The sequence below is a fragment of the Carcharhinus amblyrhynchos genome, chromosome 4 (assembly GCF_965287045.1).
Source record: "Carcharhinus amblyrhynchos chromosome 4, sCarAmb.v2.hapA, whole genome shotgun sequence".
Classification (NCBI taxonomy): Eukaryota; Metazoa; Chordata; class Chondrichthyes; order Carcharhiniformes; family Carcharhinidae; genus Carcharhinus; species Carcharhinus amblyrhynchos.
In genome coordinates this window covers 138206701-138222425 of record NC_137327.1, presented here as the reverse complement: position 1 = coordinate 138222425, position 15725 = coordinate 138206701, and the positions used below count along the sequence as shown (strand labels likewise).

The following is a 15725-nucleotide window of genomic DNA, read 5'->3' as shown; positions in this document are numbered from 1 at the left end:
CATGATGAGCTCTTCCGCCTCACAGTACCAGAGACCTGGGTTTGGTTCCTGGCTTGGGTCATTATCTGGGCGGAGTCCGCACATTCCCTCCATGTCTGCACGGGTTTCCTCCAGGTGCTCCGATTTCCCCCCACAGTCTAAAAGACGTGCTGGTTAGATGCATTGGCCGTGCCAAATTCTCCCTTAGTGTACCCGAACAGGCGCTGGAGTGTGGTGACTAGGAAGTTTTCACAGAAACTTCATTGCAGTTTAATATAACTTGTGACAGTGATAAATAAATCAATTCTGCTTTACTCCAATTTTCTCACCATGGTCTCACCCTCCTCTGCTATTGCCATCTGCTCTTTCAGCCAGTTTACCCCTTCCCTCTTTGAGCTCCTTTTCTCACTTGTTCCTTTTGCCATTCTTTTCCTCTTCCAGCATCACAGTAAAGCGTTTGTCATCACCTTTAACCTGGACCTCGGAGGTGAAAGGACACTGTTCTAACCACTGCAGGACTCGTATCAGTAATGCAGATTTTAAGTTATGATATGAAGTAGAAATTTAATCCCTCCCCTACAGAGTTGTCATCTGCTCAGCTTTGGACTGGACAGTCTGGTTTGTGAATATGCTGTCTGGAAATTTAAAAAATGCAAACTAAACCTCATGTCTGGCTTTTAAAATACATGTCTTCTCAACTCTGCCTGAATGTGTGGAGCTATTTGTTTTAAAGTTATTGCATCTTTCAGTATGTTGTCATAAGCAAAGCAAATGTCTATCTGAAACAATAATCCTGAGATCCTGCCCTATTCTGTTCTGATTCTGGTCTAAGTTTTATTTCGTTGTTGGGTTGTAGGCATCACCAGGACCACTGGCATTAAATACCCAGCTCGTGTTCACGTGGTGCTGGGTCACATTCTCAAACTATTGCAGTCGTTGATCTGAAGGTATTCCCACAGTGTTGTTCTGGGCTGGGGGACTTCAAGGATTTTAACGCAGTGACAATGAAGGAGTGGCACCATACGTCCCAAGTCAGGATATTGTGTGTGACATGGAGATTATTTTGGAGTTGGCAAAAGGCAGTGACCCAATGCTACCTTTACTCTGCTTAAGAGACCTGTCAGATTTTAAAACTTGGATGCAGACCCTCTCGCCCATAAATGCTGTAGTGGACACAGTCCCTTTTTGTAACAAAAAAAAGCTGAATCTGTTTTCTTTTTGATTCAAATCAGACCCATTGAGCGTGAGATAAGTAAAGGGAGAGCAAAGTATCCGTTTCACCTTGTAGAACCCAGCGAGTGTCAGACATTTTCCCGTTGTTCTGTTACTGGTGACTGTGGCATTGCTGTAAAGCAGCATTTTCCAAACTTTACAGAACCAGCAGTCGTTTCCTAAGAACATCGAGAAACCCCAATCATTCTCAATGTCAATGTTCCTTTTTTTTGCCGTAAAGTAGGTCTGAAAACAGAAATCAAAAGTAAACAAGCCTTTTCTAGCTCTATCTTAGCACATATCAGGAATTAGGAAGAAGCAGACAGTCACAAACACATTCACCAGCTACATGGCCCCCCTTGGCCAAACCACTGGCAGTAGCACCCGTGGTAGGTGTGGGTAATCTGGTAATTATTATAAAGCTCCTTTATCGGAATATACTTACCTTTCGTCATTTTTAATCAGATGAATGATGCTGGAAAGCTGATTTTCAGATCAGACAATGCACCTCTCCCTCAATACACACACAACAAATGTGCCTCGCTCCCTCACACTCACACAGACACCTCTCACTCACCTCTTTCTCCCACACACACTCGCCCCCCCTCTCTTTCACTGCTTCCCTCTCTCTCATACACATTCAACCCCCTCTCTTATATATACACGCACGCCACACGTACACAGACAGACACACACGCACCCCCACCCCCTTTCTCACACTCACCCCTCTCTCTTTCTCGCACACTCACTTTGTCTTCCTCTCAAACACACACTCTCTCCCCCCATCTCTCTCTCACACACCCCTTCACACATTCGCACACCCTCTCTCTCACGCACACACACTCCCATAACCCCCTCACACTTACACACCGCCCCCCCCCATACACACACGCACATCCCCTCGCCCCCCCACCCCCCTCACACACACTCACCCTCCCTTCTGTGTCTTTCATGCGCATTCACCACCTCTTGGTGCTTTGTTCTTGGTGAACTGTTTGTCAGTCACTTGGCAGCCACCCTGGATACCCTGCACACACCCTAGTTTGGGGACCCCTGCTCTATAACAAAATGTGAAAGGATTGCAATGATGATGGGTGCTGCCTTTGTATCACAGAACTTCTCATTAAATTTTCTCGTTTCTGTACCTGCAAAGAACCTGTCCCATTGCTTTTCCCAGTTCTGATGGCAGGTCGCTGGTCTGAAACACTAACTTTTTTTTCCTCTCTTTCCACAGTTGCTGCCTGAGAAACTGAATATTTGCAGCATTTTCTGTGTTTGGTTTGGATTTGCAGCAGTTGTAGAAATTTGCTTTTCTATAAATGCCTTCATTATCACCAGGGTGAAGGCTGAGTCCTGTTACAGGTTGAAACGGAATTAAGGACAGAGTTTTATTTTGGAAGACTCGAGTGTTGTACCTTGTATGGTTCAATCAACAACAATTTTGTTTTCTTTATTCTTACGTGGGATGTGGGCATCGCTGACAAGGTCAGTATTTGTTGCCCATCCCTATTTGCCCTTGTACTGCGTGGCTCACTCAGCTGTTTCCGAGGGCATTGAGAGTCAACCACATTGCTGGTGGCCTGGTGTCATTTGTAGATGAGACCAGGTAAACGTGGCAGATTTCCATCCCTGAAGGACATTAATGAACCGGCTGGGGTTTTTTATAACAATTCCTGGTCACCGTTACAGAGACCAGATTTCAATCCCGGATTTGTTACTTGAATTTAAATTCCACCAGCTGCCATGATGGGATTGGAACCCATGTTCTCAATGCATTACCTGGGCCTCTAGATTACTAATCCAGTGACATTGCTGCCTGCCATCATCTCCTGGGGCTAAGCTAGATTCCAACTTTCCTTTAAAACCTCACGATGCTGGATTCTATAGCTCAGTCATGGGCCTTCCTGTACGGTGGCTCAGAAAGGCCCCCTTGGTCTCCAGTAGCTCACTGCTATGGTTTCAAAGTGACTGGCGATGGATAACCACCTTTTATGGGGGGGATTACCTGGCTTCCAGCTAAATAAATCCGACAGTCATTTCTCACCTTACCAACTTTGCCTCAAACACAATACAAGCTCCCGATCCCCGGCTGGGTTGTAGACCTGGCATTTCAGCTACTGTAGCTGTAGTTCTGGCTTTAACTCTCGATCTGCAGGCAACGTTAGACTCAGAGCTGACAGATTCTTTTAGCTGCTTTTCAAAACATTATCCAAGCTTGCCGTCCCAGACTGAATTTACAGAGATAACAACGGAACAGGAGGAATCCCGCAATGCTCCTTCCATCTTCAATAACACGCGTGGTTCGGGTCTGAAGCGCACAGCCTGGAAGTGTGGCGAAGGAAGGTTCAATCAAGGCATTTAAGAGGGCATTGGATGATGAGTTGAATGAGAAATGATGTGCAGGGGCAGGGGAATGACACTGAGTCATACTGTTTGTTTTGAGAGCCCGTGCAGATATGATGCACCAAATGGCTGCCTTCTGCACTGTAATTCTTGGCAGCGTGGCTCACCCTTTGATTTGATTTATTATTGTCACATGGTATACAGCGATAAGTATTATTTCTTGCAAGCATACTGTTCATGGAGTACATAGGGGAGAAGGAAAGGAGAGGGTGCAGGATGTGTAGGGTGTAGTGCTACAACCATAGCTAAGGTACAGAGAAAGATCAGCTTAATGCAAGGTAGGTTCATTCAAAAGTCTGTGGCAGCAGGGAGGAAGCTGTTTTTGAGTTGGTTGGTGCGTGACCTCAGAGTTTTGTATCATTTTCAGGATGGAAGAAGGTGGAAGAGAGAATGTCCAGGGTGTGCTGGCTGCTTTTCCGAGGCAGTGGCAAGTGTAGACAGAGTCAATGGTCTGGGCTACATTCAGAACCCTTTGTACTTTCTTGCAGTCACACGGCTTGGTCCTGGGTAAAAATGCAAATTAATTACCTTTTAATTCCAAGGCTTTGCTTAATTCTGGGAAACAATGTGAATACCTTTTATGGGAATAACCGGAAACATTGTCTCCAGTTCTTTATTGGTTCTTTGCCTTTCCAGCTGTTAAACTCTTGAGTAAACATGGCTTTAACCTTTGTAATAAGCTCCCAAGCTTGTTTGAATTGCATTTACTTCAGGGTTGCTTTTACCAGTTTCTCAACCAGTTACCCCTCTTTTCTACAGTTTCAGCTTTAATTCCTAAACTTAAAAGTTATATTCTGAAAAATGTGGATTATCAGAAAGATATTCTCTAACGTGCCATATAAAAATCCAAAAAATTGAATTGTCTTATTATAACCCAAAATACCAATGAGACATGTTCTCTCAACCCATTTGGTTATGTTTACACTAGCGATGGAAAGGGATAGGTATATACTGCGAGGCAAGAGTTATAGCTGGGGGAAAGGAAATTATTATGCGATTAGGCGAGATTTAGGATGCATAGGATATGGAAGGAAACTGCAGGGGGTGGGCACAATTGAAATGTGGAGCTTGTTCAAGGAGCAGCTACTGCATGTCCTTGATAAGTATGTACCTGTCAGGCAGGGAGGAAGTGGTCGAGCAAGGGAACAGTGGTTTACTAAAGAAGTTGAATCGCTCGTGAAGAGGAAGAAGGAGACTTATGTTAAGATGAGACATGAAGGCCACAGTTAGGGCACTTGAGAGTTACAGGTTAGCCAGAAAAAGACCTAAGAGAGAGCTAAGAAGAGCCAGGAGGGGACATGAGAAGTCTTTGGCAGGTAAGATCAGGGAAAACACTAAAACTTTCTATAGGTATGTCAGGAATAAAAGAATGACTAGGGTACGATTAGAGCTAGTCAAGGACAGTAATGGGAAGTTGTGCGTAGAGTCTGAAGAGATAGGAGAGGCTGTTATGTCTAGTGTCAATCTGAGCAAACATAAAGATGCAAGATTGTGTTATTTTCATGTGATTGCCATTATGAATTTGGTGCAATACTCCTGTAGCACTTATTATATTTAAGAACTTTTCGTCTGTCAGTCTTGAAATGACTTACAAATTTATTCACTATTAATTTTTCAAAACTGTATTTAGCAGGATGCATGGTGGAAATCATTCACATAATGATAGCTGATATTGAATTGTTTTTGATAAGGTGCCTCACCAAAGGTTACTGTGGAAAATAAAAACTCATGAGGCTCAGACAAAGGGTCATTCAGACTCGAAACGTTGGCTCTATTCTCTCTCCACAGATGCTGTCAGACCTGCTGAGATTTTCCAGCGTTTTCTGTTATTGTTAATATTTTCCTGTTTTGAGTCCATTACCCTTGCCTACAAAATGCTTTTGCCTCTGGAGTTCTAACAAAATCAGAACAAACAAACATACGATTGAAGAGCAGGACAGGCCACTCAGCCCCTGCCCTACCATTTCATTACAACCATTTCAACCCCATATTCCTGCCAGCCTCCAATCATCTTTCACCCCCTCGTTAACCCAGAATCTATCCAGCTCTGCCTTGAAAATATTTGGAGATTCTGCTACCTTTTGAGGAGGAGAGTTCCAGAGGTTCACAGTCTCAGATAAAATAAATTCTCCTCATCTTGCTCTTAAATGACTGACCCTTTATTTTTTAAACAGTGACCTTTCAGTTCTGGATTATCTGATAAGAGAATCCAATGCTTTCCACATCCACTCTGTCAAAACCCCTCAGGATCTTAAAGGTTTCAATGAAATTGCCTTTTATGCTTTTAAACTCTAGTGGATACAAACCTAACTTCTTCACCCTTTCCTTATGAGACAACCTGCCCATTCGTGGTATTAGTCTAGTAAACTTTAACTGAGTGGTTTTGAATGAACTTGCATCTTTCCTTATTTAATTTGATTTTTTATTCTTATGCATTAGTATACAATGAAAAGTATTGTTTCTTGCGCACTATACAGACAAAGCATATTGTTCATAGGAAAGGAGAGAATGCAGAATGTAGTGTTACAGTCATAGCGAGGGTGTAGAGAAAGATCAGCTTAGGGCGAGGTAGGTCCATTCAAAAGTCTGACAGCAGCAGGGAAGAAGCTGTTCTTGAGTCGGTTGATACGTGACCTCAGATTTTTGTATCTTTTTCCAGATGGAATAAGGTGGAAGAGACAATGTCCGGGGTGCATAGGGCCCTTGATTATGCTGGCTGCTTTTCCGAGGCAGCGGGAAGTGTAGACAGAGTCAATGGATGGGAGGCTGGTTTGCGTGATGGACTGAGCTACATTCACAACCCAGTATAGTTCCTTATGGCCTTGGTCAGAGCAGGAGCCATACCACGCAATGATACAACCAGAAAAGATCTTTCTATTGTGCATCTGTAAAAGTTAAATAAGGAAACCAAAATTGTACACATTATTCTAGATGTGGTCTCCCCAATCTAATCCTGCTGGGCTGTAATCTGTTTTGTTGATCAAATGCACACATTATATTATGTTCATGTATTGAAGACTTGGCAGGCAATTTTACCTTGAAGGGAATTACTCAGGTACTATTGTTTAAAGATTATCCAGGCAATTCAGGTGATCTCATTTCTTTGGCATGCTTTTGATCTTGTTCTGGGATAATTTACATAAAGAGCTGCAGTTTACAATGGGGCAGTGAAGGCAGCTGAACCTGTTGATTGGCTGATGTTTTATTTTCCTTTAACCTCCCGGTAGAGTCACCGTGTGTGAACGATTTTGGTAATCGGCAGCCTATCCGACAAGGAGCCAAGTGTCTGCTTGAACAGGATGCCATTTATTTGGAGGAACACAGCCAGTTACTGCGCAGGCATGAACTCTCCACAATAACTGAGGAGGACGTTGAAAAGAGCGAAACAGGAACAGGTACTTGTCACCATTAATGTAAATGACATTGCTACGTTAATGCATTATACAGTTGTTCAGAACTGAGGAGTGATTGCAGAACTTGTACAAGGTTTTCCAAAGATTGACTAAGACTCAGAACTCAGTCTTAAAACACACAAACAACTTTAATATAATAAATGAAACAAACTTTCCACAACAGACCATGACTGAAGAGTGAGTTAGAAATTCATTCTGCTTTTTGCCTTTTCACGTGAACACAATGGAGAAAGTGAACGTGCACAGGAAGTCTGTCTGTTCTGTGGATAAGGTGAATTTTTCATGTTCTTTTTGTTGGGGTTTTATGGTAGATCCAATCATAACTAACAGTCTCTTTATTCTCATGTTATAGTATATCATTGTATTGCGTAGGCACTTATTTATTCTGCTGCTTCTGCACTGGATGTGACTGGTAACTTTAGATTTCTTAGAAGAAAATGAAGCCCTTGCATACATGTCATATCTTTCAGTCTTTGGATATCTCAAAGCTCATTGTTGTAATGAAGGAATTTTCCAAACCTCGCTGGATTCCGGGGAAGTGCCGGAAGATTGGAAAACAGCTAATGTTACGCCGCTGTTTAAAAAGGGTAGCAGGCAAAAGGCAGGGAATTATAGGCCTGTTAGTTTAACGTCTGTTGTAGGTAAAATGCTTGAATCCATCATCAAAGAGGAAATAGCGAGGCACCTTGAGAAGAATTGTTTGATAGAGCAGACGCAGCACGGATTTGTTAAGGGGAAGTCATGTCTGACGAAGTTATTGGAATTCTATGAGGATGTGTCTAGTGCGGTGGATAGAGGGGAACCGGTGGATGTGGTGTTTCTCGACTTTCAGAAGGCATTTGATAAGGTGCCGCACAGAAGGTTGTTACAGAAGGTTAGGGGGCATGGAGTTGGGGGTAAGGTGTTAGCTTGGATAGGGGATTGTCAAATAGGAGGCAGAGAGTGGGTGTCAATGGGTGCTATTCGGATTGGCGGTTGGTGACTAGTGGAGTGCCCCAGGGATCGGTGCTGGGGCCTCAGCTATTTACCATTTATATAGATGATCTGGAGGAGGGAGCCGAATGTAAGGTGTCGAAATTTGCTGATGACACAAAGATGAGTGGAAAAGCAAATTGTGCAGAGGGTGTGGAAAGTCTGCAGAGGGATCTAGATAGGCTGGGCGAATGGGCGAGGACCTGGCAGATGGAATACAATGTTGGCAAGTGTGAGGTTATCCACTTTGGCAGGAATAATAGTAGGAAGGATTACTACTTACAGGACGAAAAGCTGCAGCATGCGACGGTGCAAAGGGACCTGGGGGTCCTTGTGCATGAGTCACAAAAACCCAGCCTACAGGTGCAGCAGGTGGTCAGGAAGGCAAATGGGATGCTGGCCTTTATAGCGAGGGGGATTGAATATAAAAATAGGGAGGTCTTGCTGCAACTGTACAGGGCACTGGTGAGGCCGCAGCTGGAGTCCTGTGTGCAGTTTTGGTCGCTGCACTTGCGCAAGGATATTTTGGCCTTGGAGGGAGTGCAGAGGAGGTTCACTAGGCTGATACCGGAGATGAGGGGGTTGAGCTATGAAGAGAGGCTGAATAGACTGGGTCTGTACTTGTTGGAGTTTAGAAGGATGAGAGGGAATCTTATTGAGACGTATAAGATGATGAAAGGGATGAATAGGGTAGAGGTGGAGAGGTTCTTCCCACTCAGAAAGGACAGCAGGACTAGGGGGCACAGCCTCAAGATAAGGGGGGGGGGGGTGCAGTTTAGAACAGAGTTGAGGAGGAACTTCTTCACTCAAAGGGTGGTGAATCTCTGGAATTCTCTGCCCGTTGAAGTGGTGGAGGCTACCTCGCTAAATATATTTAAGACGCAGGTAGAGAGGTTTCTGATAGACAGGGGAATTAAGGGTTATGGGGAGAAAGCGGGAAAGTGGAACTGAGCCACTTCAGATCAGCCATGATCTTATTGAATGGCGGGGCAGACTCGAGGGGCTAGATGGCCTACTCCTGCTTCTATTTCTTACGTTCTTATGAATTAACACACAGCTAGAACCCACAAAGAGTAATGTTCATAACTAGATAATCCGTTTCTAGAGCTCTGATGAATGGTCATCCAAACTCAAAACATTGGCTCTATTCTCTCTTCCCAGAAGTTGAGATATTCCAGTATGTTCTGTTGTTGAATCAGTTTTTAGGTGTTGATTGAGGGATATGTTGGCAGGATATTTGCAGATCTCCCTTGCTGTATGAAATCTTTATATCTGTCTAACAGGGCAGGTGGGGCATTAGTTTTATTGTCACATCCAGAAGATGCTACCTCTGACAGTGTAGCATTCGCTCAGCACTGCGCTGCAGTCTCAAGCTAGATATCGCGCTGGAGTTCCCGGACTGGTACTTGAATCCGTAACTACCTGACTTGGAGGAGAGAGTGCTATCAACTGTGCTACAGAGTAGCACTTAATTTGAGAAGGAAATAATGCTGTATCTTACACTGGAAAAGCAGGGAATAGGTGCTTTATGAAATTAAAATTTTTGAACCATAGCTATAAGAGGCTTAAAAAGACAATTGGTGACTACTTGTGTTAGAGGCTAAGAAAAGATTAGGATATGCGTTTGTACTTCTGAAGTAACTGTCATCTGAGTTTCTGCACGCACATTTGCTACCTGCGTGAGATGCTTATTGGAAGCCAACTCACAGCATTGGGGAGATTCACAATACAATAGGCTAATTGCGTTATCCAGGCTCATGTTCACCTACTGTCGCTATACTCTGAAGTACAAATAGCTGCAGCCAAGTGGAACAGACTATTCCATGTCTATCAAAAAGTAAAAAGTCTGACAACACCAGGTTTTAGTCCAACCGATTTATTTGATAGTAAACTCACAAGCTTTTGAGGTTTCCCTCTTCGTCACCTGACGAAGAAAGCTAGTGAGTTTACTATCAAATAAATCGGTTGGACTGAAACCTGGTGTTGTCAGACTTTTTACTTTCTTTTGGAGCTCAGCATCCAAGGTTAAAAATAAAACAAAAGGGAGCGCCAAGCACTGAAATAACTTATGCGAATAATATTTTTTAACGTAAAGTAGAAGTGCCTTTTATTGCTGATACCTGGATGTAGAGCACCTCTTGACTAGGGAATAACGTAAGGGGTTCACGAGCGAGTAGGAGAAAATATTGAAAAATTCATGTAAAGAAGCAAAGTATGTTTTCTCTTGAATGTTATCTTACTCCATATCCCGCTTTTCCTCAATTAAGGACTCGTGCCTTCTCCCCCAGAAAGTGACAGTTTCATCTGGTGCCACCTTAACTTGATGTTTTGTTTAATTTCCCCTCACTGTCTATCACAAAAAAAACACCTAAATGAAGCAATCAGTAAATGAAATGCAATTTTAAAATGCATTAGTGCCTCCTACATAGAAGCTAGTGTCCTGATATATATACAAACATTAACTAATTAATTTGCATAATGAATCCAACAAATAATGGTAACCTTTTTGGTGTTGCTAGGTTTCTAGTAAAGGACAGTGTAAAATGTTCATACTGTGTTTACCTGAATAATGGAAACAGTGCAATTATATATTTTGACCCGAATGTTGGGTTGTTTGGAGAGATGGCAAAATACTGGTAGCAACAGGGAGGAACGTGAGATGATGAGTGAAGACGATCGCACAAGAAATATTTAGTGTAACATTACTGCTTATTGGCTTGGATGTGACTTTATTTTCACCCTGTCGTGTCTCATCCATGTGTTGCTGCCAAAGTGATGCAGTGAGTGACAAAACTACTTTGTTTTTCTGTTCCCTTTATTTGCATGGACTCTATTCAAAATCCATGGGTGATGTAGTGGTTAGCACTGCTGCCTCACAGTGCCAGGGACTCGGGTTCATTTCCAGCCTCAGGTCACTGTCTGTGGAGTTTGCACGTTCTCCCCATGTCTGCATGGGTTTCCTCCGGGTGTTCCGGTTTCCTCCCACGGTCCAAAGATGTGCGAGTTAGGTAGATTAGCCATGCTAAATAGCTGCTTATTTGGGGTAAATACTTGGGGTTACGAGAATAGGGCCTGGGTGAGATTGTCAGTATAGTCTTGATGGGCTGAGTGGTGTCCTTCTACACTGTAATGATTGTATGATGTAACAGACTACAAGCACATTTTTACATGATTAAAAGTGGCAGTTCTTGAACTTTTATACTGAGATGTGGTATTAGTGATCTGTCCAGTTTAACATTTTGTCACTGTTTTGGAGCATTAGCTCTCAGGTATAATGTTTAAAGCACATTAGACTAATTTAATAATGAGTTGAATGAGAGCCACTGAAGGATGCTCTTTATGCAATAAATTGTTGATGATACGCCAGTCTGGGTTGAATGCATTGGAATTGATTAATCAGTAAAAAAATTTACAAAGGCTGCACTTTGAACCAGAAACGCGAGTGCGGGATACGTACAGCAGGGCAGCGAATGGGAAAAATAGATTAAAATTTTGTGTGGGATCCTTCATCAGAACGTTTAAGATTTAATTTAGATGAAAGTAACCAATGCAAATGTTGAGCTTTCTCAGGACTTTTGTTTTTACTTTCATTAGAAATTGTTGTACGACCATCCGTTTAAAAAAAATAGCTGTGGTGCACAGTAATTGCTTTTGGAGAAGGTGCAGCACTCCTTAATAAAATTATAAGTTGGTGTATCTTACAGGATCAGCAGAGCTTATAAAAATTCCACAAGAGGTGGAACCACATTCCATACAGTTTAATCACTGCATGTACACAATTGAGCTGGATTGTATTATTGATTCATTTCTTTTAAACAGCAACTGGACAATGGCACTATTTACTTTTACATGCCTCTCTATATTTGAACAGTGGAATGACAGAATAACCTTTCATGTGACAGGCTGTTTGTTGCAGCCCTGGCAGTCAGAGTGATTGTATTCTTGCCAGAGAGAAAAAGAATACCACATTTGACAGAGAGCAGAGTTTTGTGCAGAGAGAGGATCTCAGCCCATTCACCTCCAACACCCCAAACTTGAGTTTGTTTTTGATCCTCGGCCCTTTTTGTTTAAGCTTGAAGCTTACGCTGAGCAACAGTTTCATGGAAGCCAGCAGGTTATCACCTTGTCAGGCCATCATTGCTTCAGTATCAGCAATTGACCACAAAAAGAAAAAAAGATAGTATTTATGACCAGAGGACATTTCAAAACACTTTATACTATCAATGAGAACCTGACTATCGTTGCTTGACCCAATGTTGTTCTTGCTGAATGTTCATTCATGGACTCTTCCATTATGGTTTATTTAAGAGCAATAATCCCAGTTCAATTCTGTTTACTTTTTCCTCTGTTGTCCAAATCTCTCCCTTGACCTATGACCTTGTCACTACAACAGCAGTTCACATTTATACAGCACCGCTAACATAGGAAAATGTCTCGGGGCTTCCAGGAGCATTAAAAAGCAAAGAAAGACACTGAGCCATGTAAATAGATATTAGGTCAACTTGGTCAAAGAAAATGGTTTCAAGGAGCGTCTTAAAGGAGGCAAGCAAGAGAGGGAGGAAGTTCTAGAGCTTAGGGCCTAGGCATCTGAAGGCATGACCACTGATGGGGATTGCACAAGAAGCCAGAGTTGGAAGAGCACTGGTACCTGGGAGGGTTGTGGGGTTGGAGAAGATTACAGGCATAAAGATGGTAAAGCCATAGAGGAATTTGGAAACAAGAAAGAGAATTTTAAAGTAAAGACATTGCTTGATCACGAGCTATTTCAGCAAACACAAGCTAATAGGTGATTGGGGCTTATTTCAAGTTCAGATAGACAGCAGAGGTTTGGATGATCTCAAGTGTACAATGAATGGATTGTGGGAGACCAGCAAGGAATCCATTGGTATCATTAAGTATAGAGGCGTTAGCTGCAGATGGGTTGAGATAGATGAAGTTGCGAGATGTTAACAAGACAAATATCAAGATGGCATGAATATGAGATTGACATCGAGGTTGAGAACAGTCTGACTTAGTCTAAGACTGTTGCCATAGTTTGTGGGCTTCTAACAATGCTGTGATGGCAGGAGGTTGATATCAAGGTAGGTCCCCACCATGAGCTTTGTACACTGGAAGGAAATGCAGCAGTGTAATATATATATTTTTCCAAGTCTCAGAATTAATGTATAATTTTTTTCAAGTTTGATTTGAACAGTTTTGCTACTTGAAGATTAACTGAGCTCCGCTCTGCTTACTGCAGGTATGATTGGTCTGGATGACATGCTCCTGCATGTTCAATGTTTCTGAAATATTAGAGTTTTTGAATATAAATTTTTTGCTGACCTCATTTGGCAATCGTTACCCCGGTTTGTTAAACTTTGTGAAATGTGAGTGAATCACGTTGTCAATAAAACCTGCCAGACGAGAGATATGGAGGCTAGAGAATAGATTTTGTACTGGGAACCACAAACAATGTTTTGGTCTTCCCAATATTTCACTGGAGGAAATTTCTCATCCAGGACTGAGCATTGGATAATGGTGCAGGAATCATGAGAGGTGGTGGTGAGGCAAAGCTGGGAAATATTGGCAAACTCAAACTGAGACCATCTGGGATCTACCGAGTTAATGTGATTTATTTACAATAAATGCATCAAATTTACCAGCAACCAGAACTAGAGGGCACAGCCTCAAAATAAGGGGGGGCAGTTTAGAACGGAGTTGAGGAGGAACTTCTTCACTCAGAGGGTGGTGAATCTCTGGAATTCTCTGCCCGTTGAAGTGGTGGAGGCTGCCTTGCTGAATATATTTAAGTCATGGGTAGCTAGATTCCTGATAGACAGGGGAATTAAGGGTTATGGGGAGCAGGCAGGAAAGTGGAACTGATCCACTTCAGATCAGCCATGATCTTATTGAATGGCGGGGCAGGTTCAAAGGGCGAGATGGCCTACTCCTGCTCCTATTTCTTATGTTCTTAAGTACTCACATAGCCAGTGAGGAAGTAGGAGGGAATAGAACATTTCCTTTTAATGAAGAATAAATGTTACTTTTAAATTTCTTTAGTTTGTTTTAAAGCTTTACACGGAAGCGTAAACAAGACAAGGTTTTGGTTCTGAAGACAATTCTTCTGTAATTCTACTTTTAATCATTTTCAATTTTTAAAATATTTTCATTGTGCACATGTAATGAAGAATAAAACAAAAATTGGAGATTGTGACTTGCATTGTTTTATCTCTACTAATTGTGCTAATGGTTTTTCTTCCTGAAGGCAAGGCTCACTTTGATGTCCATCATCTGCAAGACATTCACAGAACACAGGGGCTTGAGATGAGAAATTCAGAAGAAGGAGCAAGTGGGACAGTTCTACAGCGTTTGTTGCAAGAGCAGCTTCGATATGGAAACCCAACTGAGAATCGAAACCTCCTTGCCTTGCACCAGCAGGCAACAGTAAACGTCATTGCTTACAACACTAGTGGGTCTGTAGTATCTCCGAGCGATGGCCTGACACAAGATGAGCGTCAAATGGTCCCACATTCTGCAAGACAGGAACCCCAGGGCCAGGAGCTGCAGGTTGACAATAGTGTCATGGAGAAGCAGCTGCAGACCCGAGCAGCACAGAATAGCGAGGAACTGCCAACTTATGAAGAAGCAAAGGTCCAATCACAGTTTTTCAGAGGACAGCAGCATACGGCAGCAGGAACTGCTTTCTTTGTTACTGGAATAAATAACCAGAAAATGAGAACTGAAGGCCGTTCAACGGTCCAGAGGGTGGGTGCTGGAAAGGTTCACCAAGATGATGGACTTAAAGACTTGAAACAAGGTCACGTCCGCTCTCTGAGTGAACGCCTTATGCAACTCTCCTTGGCGACGAGTGGTGTTAAAGCACAATCGTCAGTCGCGAGCAGTGTAATTTCATCACAACAGGCAAATGAATTCTACACACATGCTGGACATGTTTTGTCTCAGACACCCATGAAAGGCATTGACCCCCGGGGGCCTCCACCAGACTATCCGTACAAAAATATGTCAGCGTTGCCTGTTACTTCCAAGGCTCAGGATTATGGAAGTTTCTACAGTGACTTTAGAATGGGAATGATGCCTGAGATGTTAAAACCTGGCCCAAACTCTCAACATGTCAAGCCAGATGCTCCTGTTCTGAGGTACCAGCCACCACCTGAGTACGGGGCTCCCAGGTAAATAAATGAAGGCCCATTCTAAAAGCTTTGCCTCCAATAAAGCTTATCTTTATGAGTGTGGGAAGAGCAAAGTCTCAGTTTATAGTTCTAGTTAGAATGTATAGCAAGGAAACAGGCTGTTTTGCTCTAAGCTACTGTTTATGCTTCACAAGACAGTTCCTTCCACCCTTATCTAACCTTACCAACATAACTTTCTATTGCTTTCACCCTCATCTGCCTTTCGAGCATCCCTTCGAATGCATCTCTGCTGTTCACCATAACCACCACTCCTGGTAGCAGGTTGCACGTTCTAATCACCCCACCCTGGGTAAAGTTTCCAGATGGTTATAACCTGCAAGTTCTGGTTTCATTTGGGTAGGTACTTTCTGCAACTTCAGCAGTGCCTCTGTATCCTCCTTATAGAGTAGAGACCAAAGCTGTGCACATTACACCAAGGATGTGGGCGGCATGGTGACACAGCGGTTCGCACTGCTGCTTCACAGCTCCAGGGACCTGGATTAGTTTCCTGGCTTGAGTCAGTGTCTATGTGGAGGTTGTACATTTTTCCTGTGTCTACAGGATTCTGTGATTCTGT

At 42.8% G+C, this 15725-nt stretch overlaps 1 protein-coding gene across 2 annotated transcripts in view; it reads left to right on the top strand.

The window, feature by feature from the left end:
* amot (angiomotin) overlaps nucleotides 1-15725 on the top strand; it is a 117114-nt gene that overhangs the window by 52142 nt on the left and 49247 nt on the right. For both annotated transcript variants that reach the window (XM_080187954.1, XM_080187955.1), the window contains exons 2-3: nucleotides 6822-6989; nucleotides 14224-15148. In XM_080187954.1, the coding sequence (XP_080044080.1) occupies nucleotides 6822-6989; nucleotides 14224-15148 (1093 nt within the window). The remainder of the gene's footprint in view (nucleotides 1-6821; nucleotides 6990-14223; nucleotides 15149-15725) is intronic.